The sequence below is a fragment of the Argentina silus genome (genome assembly GCF_951799395.1).
Source record: "Argentina silus genome assembly, chromosome: 1".
NCBI lineage: Eukaryota > Metazoa > Chordata > Actinopteri > Argentiniformes > Argentinidae > Argentina > Argentina silus.
Genome location: NC_139655.1, coordinates 20,602,277 through 20,620,225, shown reverse-complemented (window position 1 = coordinate 20,620,225; position 17,949 = coordinate 20,602,277). Strand labels below are relative to the sequence as shown.

The window sequence follows — 17,949 nt, the reverse complement described above, 5'->3', positions numbered from 1 at the left end:
TGGTGTGTGATCTCTATTCTGAGCCATGTGATGCTCTTGGGGGTCTGGTGAAGAACACATTGCCACTCCAGACGGATATCTCCCCCTACGCCTGCTTCTACAGAGCCCCGAAGACCCAGGTCAAGACTGGCTGGCTGGACAAGCTCTCCCCTCAAGGGTAAGACACTTGGCTGCAAGAGTTGTCTAAAGTGGTGTGCCTCCTCTCCTCAGGAATGACTATGGGGATGTGACTGACCAACAAACAGATGTTTAATTTCTGATTTGTTCGTTGGGGTTAAGGTTAGGGTCAGTTTTAAATTTTGACCTACATACTGTATAGGGCTGTCAATGGGATGCTGGTCAGAAAAGTCGCTTTAGTCTTTTCCCCTCTCCTTGTCTCATCTCCTCCCTAACATAGGCTAAGTGACAGCAATATGGTTGATACCCTACAAATGAGAGGAGGATATGTAAACTACTGAAATGAACCCTGTTATGCTGTTGATGATACAGTTTTAAGCTGGAAGACGACTATTTCATATTTTTGTAAAGCCACTGTCCCAGAATTCTTACCACAGTGGGCAACCACCACTTCCTGTGCCTTTTTTAGATCTCCTTTATGAGTGTGAACAATGTGTGTTATTTTGGTTTAGTTTACTATGAGTCACCACTATTTAGTTTGGTCTCTCTGTATGTCTAATGTACATATGTCTGCTCATACTGTCGCTCATCTGAGCAGGAAACAGCTATCAATCATGGCCCTTCTCTAGTATATTGTAAAGCTGGAAAATTGCAGTAGAATATATTCATATATTTATATACTGTAGAATATGCATTTATTGTATGTATGCACACAATGTTTGCCTTGCAATGGCATCAATGTGTGGCCATTGTTTTAAATGTTTGCATAGCAACACTGAGAGAAGCAATTCAACTTAATTAGCTTTTGTTGTTTAGCTTTTAGTTCCAACCTCATTAACTTTCTCTCTTTCACTTTCAGAAACTGCGTCTTTCAGAGGAGATGGGTTCGGTTTGATGGCCAGAATCTCTCCTATTACAACAATGATAAGGTTAGAGGACACACACACGTACATGGCTGTTATTGGATTTTCTGACACCCCCCTTAGATACACACACACACACACACACACACACACACACACACACACACACACACACACACACACACACACACAACACACATGCCAAATTCATGCCTTCATTATCAGAGGAAATGTATTTTTAACTACTTGAACCATAAGTCCATCTGTCTATACATTCCAACCTGCCAACCCAAGCAGCCTCCTCTGCTCTCTCCCCATCATCATTAGTGTGGCATAGTAAAGAATGGGAGCAAGGACAGGGTGACATTCTGCCACGCTTGAGTGGGCACCAGTCTCTTTGCCCGGGCATACAGTAAAGTACATTGGCATTGGCACCTCACCAGTTCCTGAGAAAGGGACAGGCCTGGAAAGACTTACCACTTTACTGCCTCACTCAGCAGATCTCTCTCCTGCTCTCCTGCTCTTCTCTCTTTTCTTTCTCTTCTGTCTGCTCTCCTCTTTCAGTGTGGAGGTTAGAATTACACTTAGTATTGTCTGTCCTGGAAGAAAAATTCACTGCTGAAACTGCTGAAAAAAGGAGTAAGCACACACAGGGACCACAGAGACCAGCATAATGAATGGATTTATTTTAATCTTCAGTACTTCGTCTAGACACCTTTTACCTGGTGTATTACCTCTAGTTTTTGTTTGTTTATATCATCCTTTTGTTCTAACAGGAGTAAGGTAAGGGTAAATAGAGATAGCCAGTTTAAAATAAATGGCTATCATATTGACACTTTAAATGGATGAGAAAGGCTGCAATATTGTTTCATCATGTTCTCTATGAGTAAGGCTAGTCTGTTTGTCTGGACATTGTTATGTCTTACATGTTTCTCTGGTAGTTGACCCTCAGAGATAACTTCTAGTTTCGACCCCAGCAGATAGTTGGCTGAACATTGTGTGTTTTTACCTTATTCATCTTGCAATCGACCCTCAACAGACATACTTTAACTCAGAGAAAGGGTGTATGTGTGTGTGTGTGTGTGTGTGTGTGTGTGTGTGTGTGTTTGAGTGGTGTGGTGTGGTGTGGTGTGGTGTGGCGGCGACCTCGGCATGCCCTCCAGAGGCCAACCCAATTTTGCTGTGGCAGCGTTGCACAACATCACAATCAATGATGTGAACCCAGCCTGATGCCTGCTCGTTAATCACTTACTAATTATAGCCCCACTCCCCCCTTTTTCCATTGCGTTTTATTTATTGGGACACGCTTGTTCACTCACAGCATTGGAATGGCTTGGTTGTGCAAGGGAGGGAGGCTAGTCAGCACTTTATGCTGGGTGTCAAAGTGGAGATAGGCTTGGGTGGTTAGGTGGAAATTAAGACAGGGGGGATGTAAGGTGGAAATAAGTGGTGTTTTGACTTTTTAAAGTCCGATGTGAATGTGACTTTCCCTCCGGAGCAGAGCAGAGCACTATATCAGGTTTTGGGTGAAGAGAGGTCAAGCTCAATCACTCTGTTTTGCTGCGGAATTTGACCACTGCGCCACTAGAATGGGGTCAGTGTGTGGGTAAAATTAGATTGGTGGGATGGTTGGCACTTTCTCAATGCCACCTTATGTCTGAGGCTGAAAAGAAGCTTGAAAGAGGTTCCAAATTCACACTCTAGTGGGGATCAAAGGTGTGTGTGCGTGTGTGTGTGTGTGTGTGTGTGTGTGTGTGTGTGTGTGTGTGTGTGTGTGTGTGTGTTATAGTTACAGTCTTGACTGGTCCTTGTTGCTTCTCTAAGTTGTGACAGACAGGGTTAGGGTTAGGTTCCCACATATCCATGACTCAAGATTAACTAACTTTGGAGTGCCCCAAGCAAAAACTTTCAGCTACTTTTTCTTCTTTCACTCAAGTCATCTATCTTCCTCCTTCCCCCAGGCCCTGTGTATTTACCCTCCAATGTCTGTGAAGCCCTCTACAATGGGAACCAATGGTCTCAGACAGAAGTAATCACATTTAATCGCTGTCGCACCCTGATGGTCTCCAGATTCTGTGATGTCATTAAGCGGATGCCAGAGATGGCGTGGGAGAGTGAAGAAAATGTCTCTCTCACTCCTTCTTCACAATGCTCTGTCAATCTCTTCCTTTGGTCTGATTTCGTCAACCTAAGGATTGATTCTCAGAGAGATGGGGCCTCCGGGGGCAGAACGGGGCCCTGAGGGGCCGATCTTGTGACACATGTGGAGTCTGACTGTCTGTGTGTGAAGGCTCCATCCCAAAGCCAAGCTTTGGTGTGTGAGGGGAGGGCTGAGGGAGTTGAGAGAGGGGGGTGAGGTGGAGCAATCGGGATCTATCTTTCTATCTGCTGGTCTGTGTGACATTGCAAAGCACTCATGGGAATCCTGAAAGCTCTCTCTCTTCCCTATGTCCTCACTGCTCCTTTTCAGGGTGTTTACTCATTTGTACACGTGTCATATTTTTCACGTTTTGAAATGTATGCATTTGTTATCAGGTTCATAAAATAGTGTGCCAATAAATATAGATATATTTTAATCAATGTATTGAATTGATTTAACAGAAAAATGCTTTAAGTTGTTGTTTTCAGGCCTTGACCTACAAGTAAACTTATGGCACATTTTATTTTTACTGTCCTGCTCCTTGCTATAAAGGGCATTTTGCAGTTATGCTTTAAGTGTAGTTCCACTGTGTCACCGGTGGGTGTCCCCATGCCTCCATTAAAAAGCTCCTAGGAGTTTGGTTGATTGAAAGGCATTCAATGTAGTGGTGGTGAAAGAGCCTTCTTCATTCTCTTGGCCTCTCTTACTCCACATGCAACTTCTGTCATTTAGGGCTTTTAGCTATATATCTGTGTCTATCATTCCTTCCTGGTGTGTGTGTGTGTCTGTGTGTGTGTGTGTGTGTATGAGTGACAGATGGGTTTGAACTGAATATGTGTTGGTGTGAACATGTGTGGGTGGGTGTTAGGGTGTGGGTGTTTTTACAGTATGTTAGGGGAAGCATGTGTGGTTGTGTGTGTATGTGTGTGTGCGTGCATGCGTGTGTGCATGTGTGAGAGATGGGTGGGAACACCTACAGTACACCTAAAAGAGCTGGAGCAGTGGAGTGAAAGGAAGAAAAAGAGGGAATGAGGGAATGGGAGAAAAACAAGTGCAGGACAGATATGGACAAAGCAGAGTATCAGGTGTGTCCATTATCCTGACTGAGAGATATGAGGGCCTCATTGCTCCATTGGCAGTTCTCTGGGCTTACCTCTCAAATAGCTCTGTCCTTACGTTCTCTGTGGGTGAGTGAAACACTTTCTTCTAGCATTGTGCCTGCCAAAGCATAGATTACTTTTTCTTATGATGACTGATGGATAGATGATTCACTTACTTAGACAGATGTATTTGTTGTAAGTCGCTTTGGATAAAGGCGTCTGCTAAATGCCATAAATGTAAATGTAAATGTAAATGTAAATGTAAATGTGTGTGTGTGTGTGTGTGTGTGTGTGTGTGTGTGTGTGTGTGTGTGTGTCTGACTGCAGTTACTTTTCTCTATCAACAACACCTTCTCCCTTCAACACCTCGTTGTATTTACAGGTGCATTCACAATTAAAACATTTCTTCGCATGACCCAAAAAAGATAATTAAAACAATTAATTACATCTAACCTGTATTACAAATAATTATCAGCACTTAGTGACGGAGTCGTTTGTTCGAACTATCGTTTTTTTTTCTGTCCCCATCTCTTTATTATCCATCTAAATTGAGAGAGAGAGAGAGAGAGAGAGAGAGGGAGCTTCATTAAAATGCGTAAAAGTTCACAGCCCTATGGGGGCGGCTGTGCGGTACTAAATTGGTGCGGTGGTAAATTCCCAGGGAGAGGTGAACATGTTCTGTGTCAGTAATTAGGGTGAGCTGGTCCCTGCCATTGTTAACATCCCGCCTTCATTTGAGTGGATGGACCCCACACTGACCTTTTTAGACGTCTTTCTTTCTGCACGTCTCTCCTCTCTTTCTCTCTCTCTCTCTCTCTCTCTCTCTCTCTCTTGCTCCTCTCCACCTCCCTGTGTGCCAGCCCCCTCTTTGTCCTCTTTCTCTTCTACCACTCTTTCCCTCGCTCTCTTCTCTCTCTTTTTCTCCCTCTCTCACCGTCTCCATCCCTCACATCTTTCTATCTCCACCTTTCTTTCTCTCATTACTTTCTCTCTCACTCTATCCATCTCTTCACCCTTCTCTCTTTAGTCCCTGATTAGATCTTGGCCGTGGTATTTTTGGCTGTACAGTTTCTAGAAATAGTGTTGTGTGGATGTCAAGGTCGCTATCTTAATTAAGAGTTGTCCGGCCACACTCCCTCCCTTCCTCTCCTCACACACTTACCATAGTACAGTAGAGTAGTGTAGCACAGTGCATTACAGTACAATACAGCCAGCAGAACAAGCCTCTATACGGAAAATCTGATTCAGGTCAAGTCTATTGGAGAGAAAAAAAAGATGACTGTTTTTATTCAGCATACTTTGCAATGATAATGACATTATTAACATGAATAATGCAATGTCTGAATGGCCTTTTTTTAATCCAGCAATCTTTCCACTGCTACAGAGAAATAATGTACTGTAATTCAGTGTGGGGGTAGAACATTAGGGTGTAATGTACTTATAGTTTTTCCACCGCTTTGAGGACTCTTTTTGTTGAGATGTTTTACTTTATACCATACAGTAAGTGGAAAAGTTAGGGTATGAATAGTTAGCCAGTTTGGCTCAATGTGTTTATCTCAATGTAACATTGACCCAGTACTTTCTATGTCATTGTCGTGGGACACAACTGAAAGAGGGTCACCAGTGTCTCCAGTGCACCATGCTCATTATTTGGGTGTTTTGCTAGTACTGGTTTGGAGTGAGGGGTAATTAAATACGCTGCAGCCAAATCCCAGCTCTTCCTACAAGCACTTCCTGTTTCACCCTGTGTGTGTATCTATAAATATGTGAGAGGTTTGTTTTCTGGTTTGAGATTTGTTTTAGCAGCTATATCACGCCCAGAGAATACCACAGTATATGTATGGGTGTTTGTTTTATTTGTGGGTATGTGCATGTGCCTTCTGCATTTCTTAATGTGCTTGGATTGTGAGGTTGCAGTAGTCTCTGTGTGTGTGTGTGTGTGTGATTATGAGCTTTAGTAGTCTCTCTCTGTTTGTGTGTGTGTGTGTGTGTGTGTGTGTGTGTGTGTGTGTGCGTGTGTGTGTGTGTGTGTGTGTGCGCGTGTGTGTGTGTGTGTGCATGTTTGTCATTGTCTGTGTCTCTTTATAAAGCAGCATTGTCTCTTTATCTCTGCAGGAGATGTATTCAAAAGGTCTGGTCCCAATAAGCGTGATGAAACAGGTGCGAGGGCTGGGAGACAACAAGTTTGAGGTGATCACCTCCCTCAGGACCTTTGTGTTTCGGGTGGAGAAGGAAGGTAAGAGAGTGCACCTCTCTCATAACTCACCACCTCCCTCTATCTTCCCTCTAGTCTCTGTATCTTCTCATCCCCAGCAGGCAGTCAGAACGGTCCCCACAAGCTGTGCCTGTTAGACTCATTGTATGTACTCAACTATTTGTGAAGTGCAGCCTAGCCATGTAGTTTGGCAGGCTACCTTTCTTTCTACCTCTCTCTCTCTCTCTCTCGGTCTCTCTCTCACTTTCCCTTTCTTTCTCGCACTGCCCATTTTTCCCTCTCTCTCACCATCTCCATCTCCCAGCCTCTCACCCTCACTCACTCTTTTTCTTTCTCTGCCCCCCCCCTCCCCCTGTTTCCCTCTCTCTGCCAGTTTTCAAACAGAATAGAGGAAGTGCTTGCTCTATGTAAACATTTCAGCCAATTAGTGAAGTCTGCCTCTGTTCTAATGAAGGGAAATGGAGACATTTCTCACTCCTTATCGCTCCTCTGTTTGATGTCGGCCTGTTAGACGGCTCAAGCCGCCTTGACCAATAAAGGGTCTTTTCTTGGGCAATGATGCCTGCTCTGATGACATAATCACAGCATATAAGCTTCTCCATGGTGACTCTTAGCGGTGAACAGACACAACACAGAGTGATTATGGGAATGTGTTGTTATGGCAACAACAATCACACTGGTCTTAAGGAGTTGCTTGTCACTGTTCTGAGCCTGTGTTGGAAGACAGTGTTGGGATATACCATAGCTACGACATCTTGGTGATAGAGAAGAGTTACGTGGGCATATTGATGTTTCTGTGCTTGGAGGAGAGTTGGCTCTTAAAGGTCATCCTTGGACCTCCAAGGTGAAATGGCTCAGAAACACTTCAGATGGAGGTCAGTGGTGAAAAGGCTCAGAAACCCATTCAATAACAACAACCCTTAAACTACTCCATGTATTCTCTGGTGAGGCTAATATTGACCATGTCATGTCATATTGACCTTTCCTCAAAAATAAGCCATAACACCATCGACACCTATTGTTAGTCAATACAAACCCAAAGCTTTTGATACTGAGTCTCTTTCTCCCAATGGATGATTAGAGGAAAGCATATTGCTCAATTGTTGGCTTAATCTTATATCCCACACGAAAGATAATACCACACTGACTCAACAGTCTATCCGACCCTATAGTTTCCTTCATAACTGAAGGAGCTGAGTCCATTATATCCACCTCGCTCCCTGTCAATACGTCAACTTCTCCATGATTGCATGATTTTTGTCTATTCTCAGCATGTTGGCATGCCATAGCATCATTCATCATGCTGTCTAGGAGTTCTTACTCATACGTCACCCTTAGCCATCTTGACAGTGGTGAGGCAGGGCATTGTTTGATTGTCAGCGGTAGCGACTGTGTCTGTGTGGGTTTTATGAAAGTCTCCCACAGAGGTAGAGATACAGAGAGAGACAGGGAGAGAGACATGGAGGGAGAGAGAGAGGGAGAGAGACAGGAAGGGAGAGAGAGAGGGAGAGAGAGAGGGAGAGAGAGAGGGGAAAGCTTGGCCTCGTCACCTCATGCATCTTTAAACAGGCCCCTCGCCCAGTCTGAAAGAGTCATCAATCTTTGGGCAAACATGAGAGAGCCATGGATAGGTAGAGAGGGAGAATTGGCAGAAATTTAGAGGGAGGGAGAGAGTTAGAGAGAGCTGGACAGACAGAGAGGGCAGGGGGGGGGAGAGGGAGAGAAGAATAGAGAGAGTGAAACAAAAAGAGCAGATGAGACCGAGAGAGAGTTTGAAGTAACAAAAAAGGGCAGACACACAGGGAGAGAGAGAACAATAGTTATTCAGAGATGGAGAGATAGAGACAGAAACAAGCGAAAGCCAGACGGAGGGGAAGAGGGGGAGGGAGAGAGGGAAAGCATGATAGTGAATAATTTAAGGACACGAGAGAGTGTGCACAGCTGTCCGCTGTGTCTTCACTGGTCTGCAGGTGTGCTGTTGCCCCAGGTGTACATCAGCTGGGGAGAGAAAGAAGGAAGGAGAGGAGAAGAGAGGAAAGAGGTGGCAGGGGAGGAGGAGGAGGGGCTGGAGGTGATGATATAGATGGAGAGAGAGAGAGAGAGAAAGAAATAGAGGGAAAAGAGAGAGAATAGTTGAAATGACCATATTGGGTAAAGGTGCGGGACAGACATTCAGTATGATAAACACTCACCGAACACTTTATTAGTAACATTATACTAATACTGGGTAGGGCCTCCCTTTGCTCTCAAAACAGCCTTTTTGTTCGTGGCATTGATTCCACAAGATGTTGGAAACATTCCTTTGAGATTCTGGTCCCATGATGACATGATTGTATCACGCAATTCCTGCAGATTTTTCAGGTGCACTTTCAAGCTGTGATTCTCCCGTTCTACCACACCCCAAAGGTGTTCTGTTGGATTCAGATCTGGTGACTGGGAAGGCCACTGAAGAACACTGAACTCATTGTCATGTTCATGAAACCAGTTTGAGACGACTTTTGCTTTGACATGATGCATTATCATGCTGGAAGTAGCCATTAGAAGATGGGTAAATTGTGGCCATAAAGGGATGCACATGGTCAGCAACAATACTCAAATAGGCTGTGACATTCAAGCGATGATTGATTGGTATTAACAGGCCCAAAGTGTGCCAAGAAAACATTCCCCACACCATTACACCACCTCCACATGAAAAGGTGTACAGGTGTTCCTAATAAAGTGTCCAGTGAGTATATATTGAAGGGTGAGAGAATGGGAAGTATACAGTACAGTATGTGTAGTTACTAAGACATGCAATATTGAAGGATGAGACACTTTGAACTCTGCACCTGTGTCCATTAAAGCATACCTGTGTCCATTGATGCACACCTGTGTCCTCTTCTCAATGACATTAAAGCAAGAGGCTGCTGCTGATTCAGTAGTTGAGGTGCTGTTCACAAAAAAAGTTGAAGAGGTTGTGGTTAGGTCAAATGGGCAAAGGATATGGTCTAACAACTCAGACAAGCATGCAGGCCCATACTGTATGCTTGCATGCACACACTGGTGACCTCATGCATAGCTCTCTCCTTCTTCCTGTGGGTTATTTTTACACCCTTCTGTGTCTCCTTCGTGTCTCTGGGAGGCCAGACCTCTCTATCCAAGGGACGGGCCAGAGAAAGGCCCTGAATAAATGAACAGGCCAATAAGAGACTCCCGGACAGGTAATGGAACTAAAGAACCAGGGAGGAACAGTAAATACTTGTGATGTAAAGAGCTGTGAATTATTGAATGGTTGATGTATTATTAATGCCTGCTCTTTGTGAATTCATAAGGAAGGATATGTCTAGGCTAGAGTTTTTGGGAAGGCAGAGGGGACAGTGTTGGGATGGGTACGGATGTGCAAGAAAAGGATTAAGAGGAAATCCCCTTACACATATTCTCTCTCTCTCACACGCACGGACGCACACACACACACATACACACACACACACACACACACACACAGACATATTTTTCTGTCCTGGCACAGAGAAGGGGAAAGGTAATGCTGGGACGGCCTAATGTGGCAGGATGTACATGTTTACAGAATGTGTGGGTGGAGGAGTGTGTGTTTGTGTCTGTAGGTAGAGAAACTCTCCATCCATCTACTGCCCTGCCCCATGGTGCACAACCGCTACCACACAGACAGTAAAGTCAGTCAAAATACAGCTCCCCTGAAAAACTAACCCTAACCCTAAACCTGTAAAGTTTATCAAAGGTGCATTTACTGAGTCTGGGTTTTTAAGTTAGAGATTTGGCTACACAGGGGTTTGAAGGCATTGTGATTTACAATTGATCGTACTTGGTTATACTGTGCTCTCGTCTGAAGAATAACCGAAAGTAGAATAAGAGTAGTGCTTATAGAAATTGTTAAGTGTTATCAAGGTGTTGTCTCAACTTCTCCCCAAGTGATTCTTAGGCTTTTGGTTTCCATAAAGTTTTGCATTTTCTCAGAACAGTTGCCAAGTGCTGTAGACTGGGCTCTGTGTGTGTGTGTGTGTATCTCAGGGGGGTGTCAGAAAATCCAGTAACAGCCATTATACAGTGCATTCGGAAAGTATTCAGACCCCTTCACTTTTTCCACATTTTGTTATGTTACAGCCTTATTCTAAAATGGATTAAATTACTTTTTTCCCCTCATCAATCTACACACAATACCCCATAATGACAAAGCAAGAACAGGTTTTTAGAAATGTTTGCTAATTTATTAAAAATAAAAAACTGAAATATCACATTTATATAAGTATTCAGACCATTTACTCAGTACTTTGTTGAAGCACCATTGACAGCGATTACAGCCTCAATTCTCCTTGGGTATGATGCTACAAGCTTGGCACACCTGTATTTGGGGAGTTTCCCCCATTTTTCTCTGCAGATCCTCTCAAGCTCTGTCAGGTTGGATGGGGAGCGTCGGTGCACAGCTATTTTCAGGTCCCTGCAGAGATGTTCGATTGGGTTCAAGTCCAGGCTCTGGCTGAGCCACTCAAGGACATTCAGAGACTTGTCCCGAAGCCACTCCTGTGTTGTCTTGGCTGTGTGCTTAGGGTCGTTGTCCTGTTGGAAGGTGAACCTTCACCCCAGTCTGAGGTCCTGAGTGCTCTGGAGCAGGTTTTCATCAAGGATCTCTCTGTACTTTGCTCTGTTCATCTTTCCCTCAATCCTGACTAGTCTCTCAGTCCCTGTCACTGAAAAACATCCCCACAGCATGATGCTGCCTCCACCATGCTTCACCATAGGGATGATATTGGCCAGGTGATGAGTGGTGCCTGGTTTCCTCCAGATGTGACGCTTGGCATTCAGGCCAAAGAATTCAATCTTGGTTTCATCAGACCAGAGAATCTTGTTTCTCATGGTCTGAGATTCTTTAGGTGCCTTTTGGCAAACTCCAAGCGGGCTGTCAAGTGCTTTTTACTGAGGAGTGGCTTCTGTCTGGCCACTCTACCATAAAGGCCTGATTGGTGGAGTGCTGCAGAGATGCTTGTCCTTCTGGAAGGTTCTCCCATCTCCACAGAGGAACTCTGGAGCTCTGTCAGAGTGACCATTGGGTTCTTGGTCACCTCCCTGACGATGGCCCTTCTCCCCCTATTGCTCAGTTTGGCCGGGCGGCCAGCTCTAGGAAGAGTCTTGGTGGTTCCAAACTTCTTCCATGTAAGAATGATGGCAGCTACTGTGTTCTTGGGGACCTTCAATACTGTAGACATTTTTTTGTACCCTTCCCCAGATCTGTGCCTCGACACAATCCTGTCTTGGAGGTCTACGGACAATTCCTTCGACCTCATGGCCTGGTTTTTGCTCTGACATGCAATGTCAACTGTGGAACCTTATATAGACAGATATGTGACTTTCCAAATCATGTCCAATCAATTAAATTTACCACAGGTGGACTCCAATCTCAAGGATGATCAATGGAAACAGGATGCACCTGAGCTCAATTTCAAGTGTCATAGCAAAGGGTCTGAATACTTGTGTAAATGTGATATTTCAGTTTTTTATTTTTAATAAATTAGCAAACATTTCTAAATGGGGTATTGTGTGTAGCTTGATGCGGAAAAAAATTAATTGAATCCAAGGCTGTAACTTAACAAAATGTGGAAAAAGTTAAGGGGTGTGAATACTTACAATACTCCGAATGCACTGTAGTACGGCAAAAATGTGTACTGTAGCTCCTTAAATAATCATTAACACATGAATGTCACTATACACTCAAATATATATATATCCTGTGCACATTCCTACACAAACACAAACGAAACCCATCTGGTTTGCACAGCCAAGTCAAAATGTTTCTCCTTTTAAGACATATTCAATACAAATTAATACACACCTGTTAAAATCCATTAGCACCTCTGCAGCTCCCTGTAATCTACCAGTGATGTGCAGAGAGTGTAATGAATTAGCAGATTCTCAGGATCCTGCCTGTTTCTCACCAGAGGGGGTCGATGAATTAATTCCAGTTTTACACTTACAATATTCCCACAGCACCTACTGTAGCCTGCAGAGTGTCACAGTTGCATTCCAGTAGAGCTTGAGTAATCCGTTTTTGCATGGGGTTACAGTTGATTATAGTATGCTGTGTGTTTTGTGATATCTGAGATATTTGATGCATATTATGTTATGGATCCCAGGACACCTTGACAAAAAGTGACTCCATGTAACTGGTACATGTACTGTAGAATGAAAGAAATAACTGTATAACTGAGATTCTGGTGCACTGCACTTTATTATACATTGTCAGTTTATTTTATTATAAGTCAATTTTCCATACAGTCCATTATATTGTGAACAGACATCTACGATAGACAACAACAAGACGAGACTAACAGACATCCTCACAAAAAAAGACATACAGCCGACACCAGATCAGATATCGACAACAAACAGAACAGTGAACAGGCATCTGTTTTGTCTACGACAGACAAAACAGACCAGACTATCGAGCATACTGTACTTAAAACGAAACAGAGACAAACAGAAAGACAATAGACAACAGAACATCTAACATAACATTCAAGACAACAACATCATACACAACACATGTGGAATGGCTCTGTCATTCTGGAATCAGGGATAAGAAAACAAACCATGCACAACAACAAACAAAACAACAAACAACAACAATCAATTGCTAGGGCAGGGACAGTGTCACACAAAGTTCTTCACTCAGAGTTAATCTGTTCTTGTTGCTCCTAAAATGTAAATGCATTGAACATTACCCCCCACACCATTCAAACGGTTCCTTTATAGTTTCTGCAGCCAAGAAGCCTTGAGCATTGTTCATGTTCTAATTGTATTATTTATTATGACATTATCAGTATGCTTGGTCTGTTCTTTTGAAAATGTATTATTAGGATTATTAGCATACAAATTGATTATTAGGATATATATGCACATTTTCTAAATTAATCCATGATTCTTCTGTAATACTATTTTAAATCTGGCAGGTTAAAGCCTCCTTCTGATATTGGGAGATGTAAAATGTGTTTGTTTAGTCTGTGCGATTTTTAGATTGTAGAGTATGTTCTTATGTTACACTCTCTGTTTCTTTCACAGGGGAGCGTAAGGAGTGGATGGAGGCTCTTCAGATGGCCATGCAGTCCCCTGCCTCCATTTCTCAGAAGCCCTCCAAATGCGGCACAAACAAGTGTGGCTCCATGGAGCTGCGTGGCTACAAAGGCAGAGTCTACGTGTCCCTGGGGAGAACCAAAGTCAGGCTCTGCAAAACAGAACAGGTACCCCAACAGGGTTTCTTTTTTCCACAATGTGCAGGGCTTGAAGTTGCATGAAGAGGCTAGATTATAGGTAGCATTATGCTTGAAACCAGGCTAAATGTATCTAAATGCTGGTCTCTTGTTGCACTTGTCTCAGGTCTCTCTCGTTTAATTCTATCATGCAAGAGCCTCCCTCTTGCATGATAGAATAGTATGACATAGCAACATTATAGGGTTTATGTGTCAGCAAGTGTCCCTGTGCAGGAACAAAAAATATACTACATACATTCATCATGCCCCCTCCCCTCTCTCTCTCTTTCATTCTCTCTGTTTATCTTTGATTATTTTCTTCATTAGTGTGAACAAACATTGTAATAATTCTTTTTGAGAATCGCTCTGTCAGCACATTTACACTTGCCTCAGTTTCAGAGAGAGAGAGAGAGAGAGAAATGGGGGACAATGGACATGGTAACTAATTGTATTGTTTCTGCTCCAATGCTAAATCCCTGGCATGGTGAATGCAGTAACGCAGCAGTAAGTCCTCTGACGTGAGGATAGAGAAAGAGGTGAGAGACAGACAGAGACAATGAGATGGAATGAATATAGTGTTTAATTTTGGGGGGTGAGAGAGAGAGAGAGAGAGAGAGAGAGAGGGAGGGAGAGGGAGAGGGAGAGAGAGAGGGTAGACTGTAGCCCTGTTCATGTTCAGCAGAGTGGAGTATTTAATCTAACATGATGAACGAGCTGTTGAGAACGTCAACCCCCTCCCTCTCTCTTTTCTCACGGACTGTAAGTCATGTGATGGAACTCCCTTTAAGGTCATTTAAGCTCTGTTTCCCAAGGTAAAGAAAGTCAAAACAGACACCCAAATAAACACAATGTGTTGCCCAATGCATTAATATCCTCTTCATGCCTACTTGTTTCTAGACTGATTTCAGTGTAATGTACTGTATATACTAAGAATGAAACTAGAATGGAGTGTTTTGGGGGTATAGGGAAGTGTTCCTTACTCCTGGAAAGCTGCATTTTGTGCAGGGTTGTGTCCAAGCCAGGCGCTAACACACCTGATTCAGCTGATCGTCTAATAATCAAGATATTGATTATCTAAATGGGTTGCGTTTGTGCAAGGGTGGAATAAAAGCATGTAGACACTATAGCTCAGGACTAGTAGGGATGGACAGCACTGACACAGTAGATATTGTACAGTGCAAGTGGCCCAGATTGCATTCTGTCAGATTTGGGTTCAAGGGCCTTGGCACAGTTTAATATTACACAGTTTGTGAAATCTGAGATTGAGATTTGAATGGAGATTTGGAATACCATTGTGTGTGTACTTACCAACATGTTCCCTGCTAGCAGGATTGGTGTGCAAGGTGAATTCTGACAGGTTTTGGTGTATTTATCTCCTTGTGTTTAAAGTATGGTGGTGATATGAATATGAATATGTTTAATCTGGGCCTGCAGGGAACAGGATCTAATTCATCTTTAGCTTCATTAGATCTTTTCTCTCCTTCCTTTCACACTTGTGGGTGCAACAATAGACCACATCCCAAGGTGGTGAGGCACTTGTGTGAGAGCTGACCATTACTAGCAAGCAATGGTCAGCCCCCAAACCCCTGCTCAATCACTCCGCTCTTCCACCTCGGCTGGCCGCCTGGCACCGCTGCCTTTACGTGGATGCAGCAGCCGCACTACTCAGTCACGGCTTTTCCTGGCGCCCCGCCCCGCTGGTGGAACGAGCTTCCCACTGCTGTCATGACTGCTGAGTCACTACCAATCTTCTGCCATAGATTGAAGACCCATCTCTTCAGGCTACATCATAACGATCCCTCCTAAAGACCTCTTCACCCTCACTACCCCCCTGTACAAGTTTCTCTCCTGTTTAAAAAAAAATTCCTTCTTCTTGCATTGTGACTGCCTATGGCCCCTGGTCCGAGCATTGATTACTTTATCTTATGATGACTGATTGGTAAATGATTCACTTACTTAAACAAATGTATTTGTAGCTTTGGATAAAGGCGCCTGCTAAATGCCATAAATGTAAAAATGTAAAAATGTAAAAGAGTGTTGCAAGGCAGAATTAATGACACAGGAGTGTGTTCTCTCCCTCTCTTTTCTCCCACTCTGTTCTGTTCACTCTCCCCCTCTCTTGCCATCCGTTTCCCACATTGTTCTTTTAAAAGCTTTCCCCCGAAACTCTTTTACTTCCATCTTGCCTCTGATTAGAATAATGGCTTTTATCCTATCGAGTGCTCCATTTATGAAGCAGTTCCTCCCCTCGTTGAGACAATTTTACCCAGTCTGCTTTGAGAGGGGCTAAAGTGACAGGATGGACATGGAAATTAAAGTGAAGGTGGATTGCTCCCATGGCCGTTTTGCGTACGTTTGTTAGAAATCTGCCACCGCAGTGAAATTCAGTTTGATTCCCTAATAGTAATATAACCCCCCTGAAATGGACTTGCAGTGTTGGACATTAGCTGTTGTGTTTCTACAAGTGCACACAATAGAAAGAGGCAACCACCAGGGTTGCACAAATTACACCCCGGCAGTAACAACATGTATATATGCAAACCGATTTTGAGAACAGTGGTCATAAATGAAATATTTCTTTCAAGTGATCTCATTCCCTGATCGCTACTGATGAAACATAGTCATAACAACAATTAGGAAGCTTTTAGAAAGCTTGACTGTTACATACTTGACCTTTTAAAGCAGTTCTCTATAAGCAATTACGTAGATGCAACTAAGGGGTGGGAAGGCTGAAGGAAGTGGCAGGACGTATTATTAGTGGCACTATTGTTCTTCCTCATATGTATCATTATTATTCCACTTCCTCTACATGCTACTCCTCCTACAACTTGTATGTGTTTCACACTAATCCAACCCACGTTGCTTGATTTCAGCTTTTTCAAACTCATTATGCTTTTTAAACTATTCTAACTTAAACATGCACATTTTAACATGGAGGTCTATGGAAACCAAAAGATTACATTTTTGGATCACTGTTCTTTGCTCTTACACCTTTCAAGTTATTCACCCCAGTCCAACTGTACAATGTGTCCCATTACTTTTGGTGCCCTGAAATAGGGGGATGTATGCAAAGTGTTTTCATTGCTAAATGGTGAAACCAATATGTACATTAATACAATAGAATAATCAAATAAAAGCTGAGTATCTATACTTAAACTGTTTGATTTCAAATCTAAACTTTTGGAGCATAGAGCAGACAAAGAGAACATGCTTTACTGTCCCATTACTTATGCAGGCCACTCTTATCTAACCTTCTATCTCGCTATTCTACCCTTTGACCAACTTGTATCCATCTGTCCATCCTACTGTCTCACTTTCTTTCCACTACCTAGCCATCATCCTTTCTTCCTATCACCAGTCACTACAACTTTACTTTAATTAGTACAACACATACTAATTAACTTATTCATTATGTATATACCTATACCTCCCCTCTCATCCATTCTCACTTTCATCCATCCATCCATCCATCCAACCAACCAACCAACCATCCATCTATCCACCCAACCAACCAACCAAACCATCTTTAAATGATATCCACTACCATAATACTCTGACTTTCTTCCAACTGTCCAACAAATCTATGTATCTATTGTCCAAACCATCTTGACATTTTTTCCACTAACAAAAATGCTTTGCAAAAAAAAAAAAACACTTTGCAAGCCCACAAAGTTTCTTGAACTTATTTTTCTAGCTGTAATGTACTATGTAGCCTACCAGCATCACTAAAGCTGATGGTAAAAAACCACACATTTTTGGGCTGTATTTAGAAGTTACACACCCACTAACTATGTCAATGAATATCTGTGTTTGCTGTCCATGAGTGATTGGTGCCTTGATATGAGTAAAAAGGCAACAGTTGATTTGCATATTGACACATGAGCGAGTAAATGCACAATCATACAAACAATCACACTGACATACATGCATGCACACGCTCAGGCATGGACACTGACATACACAAATGGACACAGACATACACGCACGCACGCACGCACGCACCAACATTCATTTCCCTGCATGGTGCTCTCTCTATAAACAGCATTGCACCCTTGCCACACAGGTATGTGCTGTTGTAATTGGGAGAATCATTTTTATCTATAATGCCAGAATGTTCTTTCCCCCCATCCCCTCCATTCCCCCTATCCCTACAACCCCTCCGTTCCCTCCATCCCTGGTGAAATAATTGGACAGGGTAGGAGGCCACGTAACTAGCAGCAGGGCTGGATGGGTGCTAACAGGCCTGGCTGTAATTGGC

At 43.1% G+C, this 17,949-nt stretch overlaps 1 protein-coding gene across 3 annotated transcripts in view; it reads left to right on the top strand.

The window, feature by feature from the left end:
* The window catches only part of arap2 (ArfGAP with RhoGAP domain, ankyrin repeat and PH domain 2), a 76,197-nt gene that overhangs the window by 8,634 nt on the left and 49,614 nt on the right, over positions 1-17,949 (top strand). For all 3 annotated transcript variants that reach the window (XM_083678837.1, XM_083678836.1, XM_083678835.1), the window contains exons 6-9: positions 1-157; positions 977-1,046; positions 6,336-6,456; positions 13,504-13,682. The exon at positions 1-157 is cut by the window's left edge and continues 230 nt beyond it. In XM_083678837.1, coding sequence (XP_083534963.1) covers positions 1-157; positions 977-1,046; positions 6,336-6,456; positions 13,504-13,682 — 527 coding nt within the window. The remainder of the gene's footprint in view (positions 158-976; positions 1,047-6,335; positions 6,457-13,503; positions 13,683-17,949) is intronic.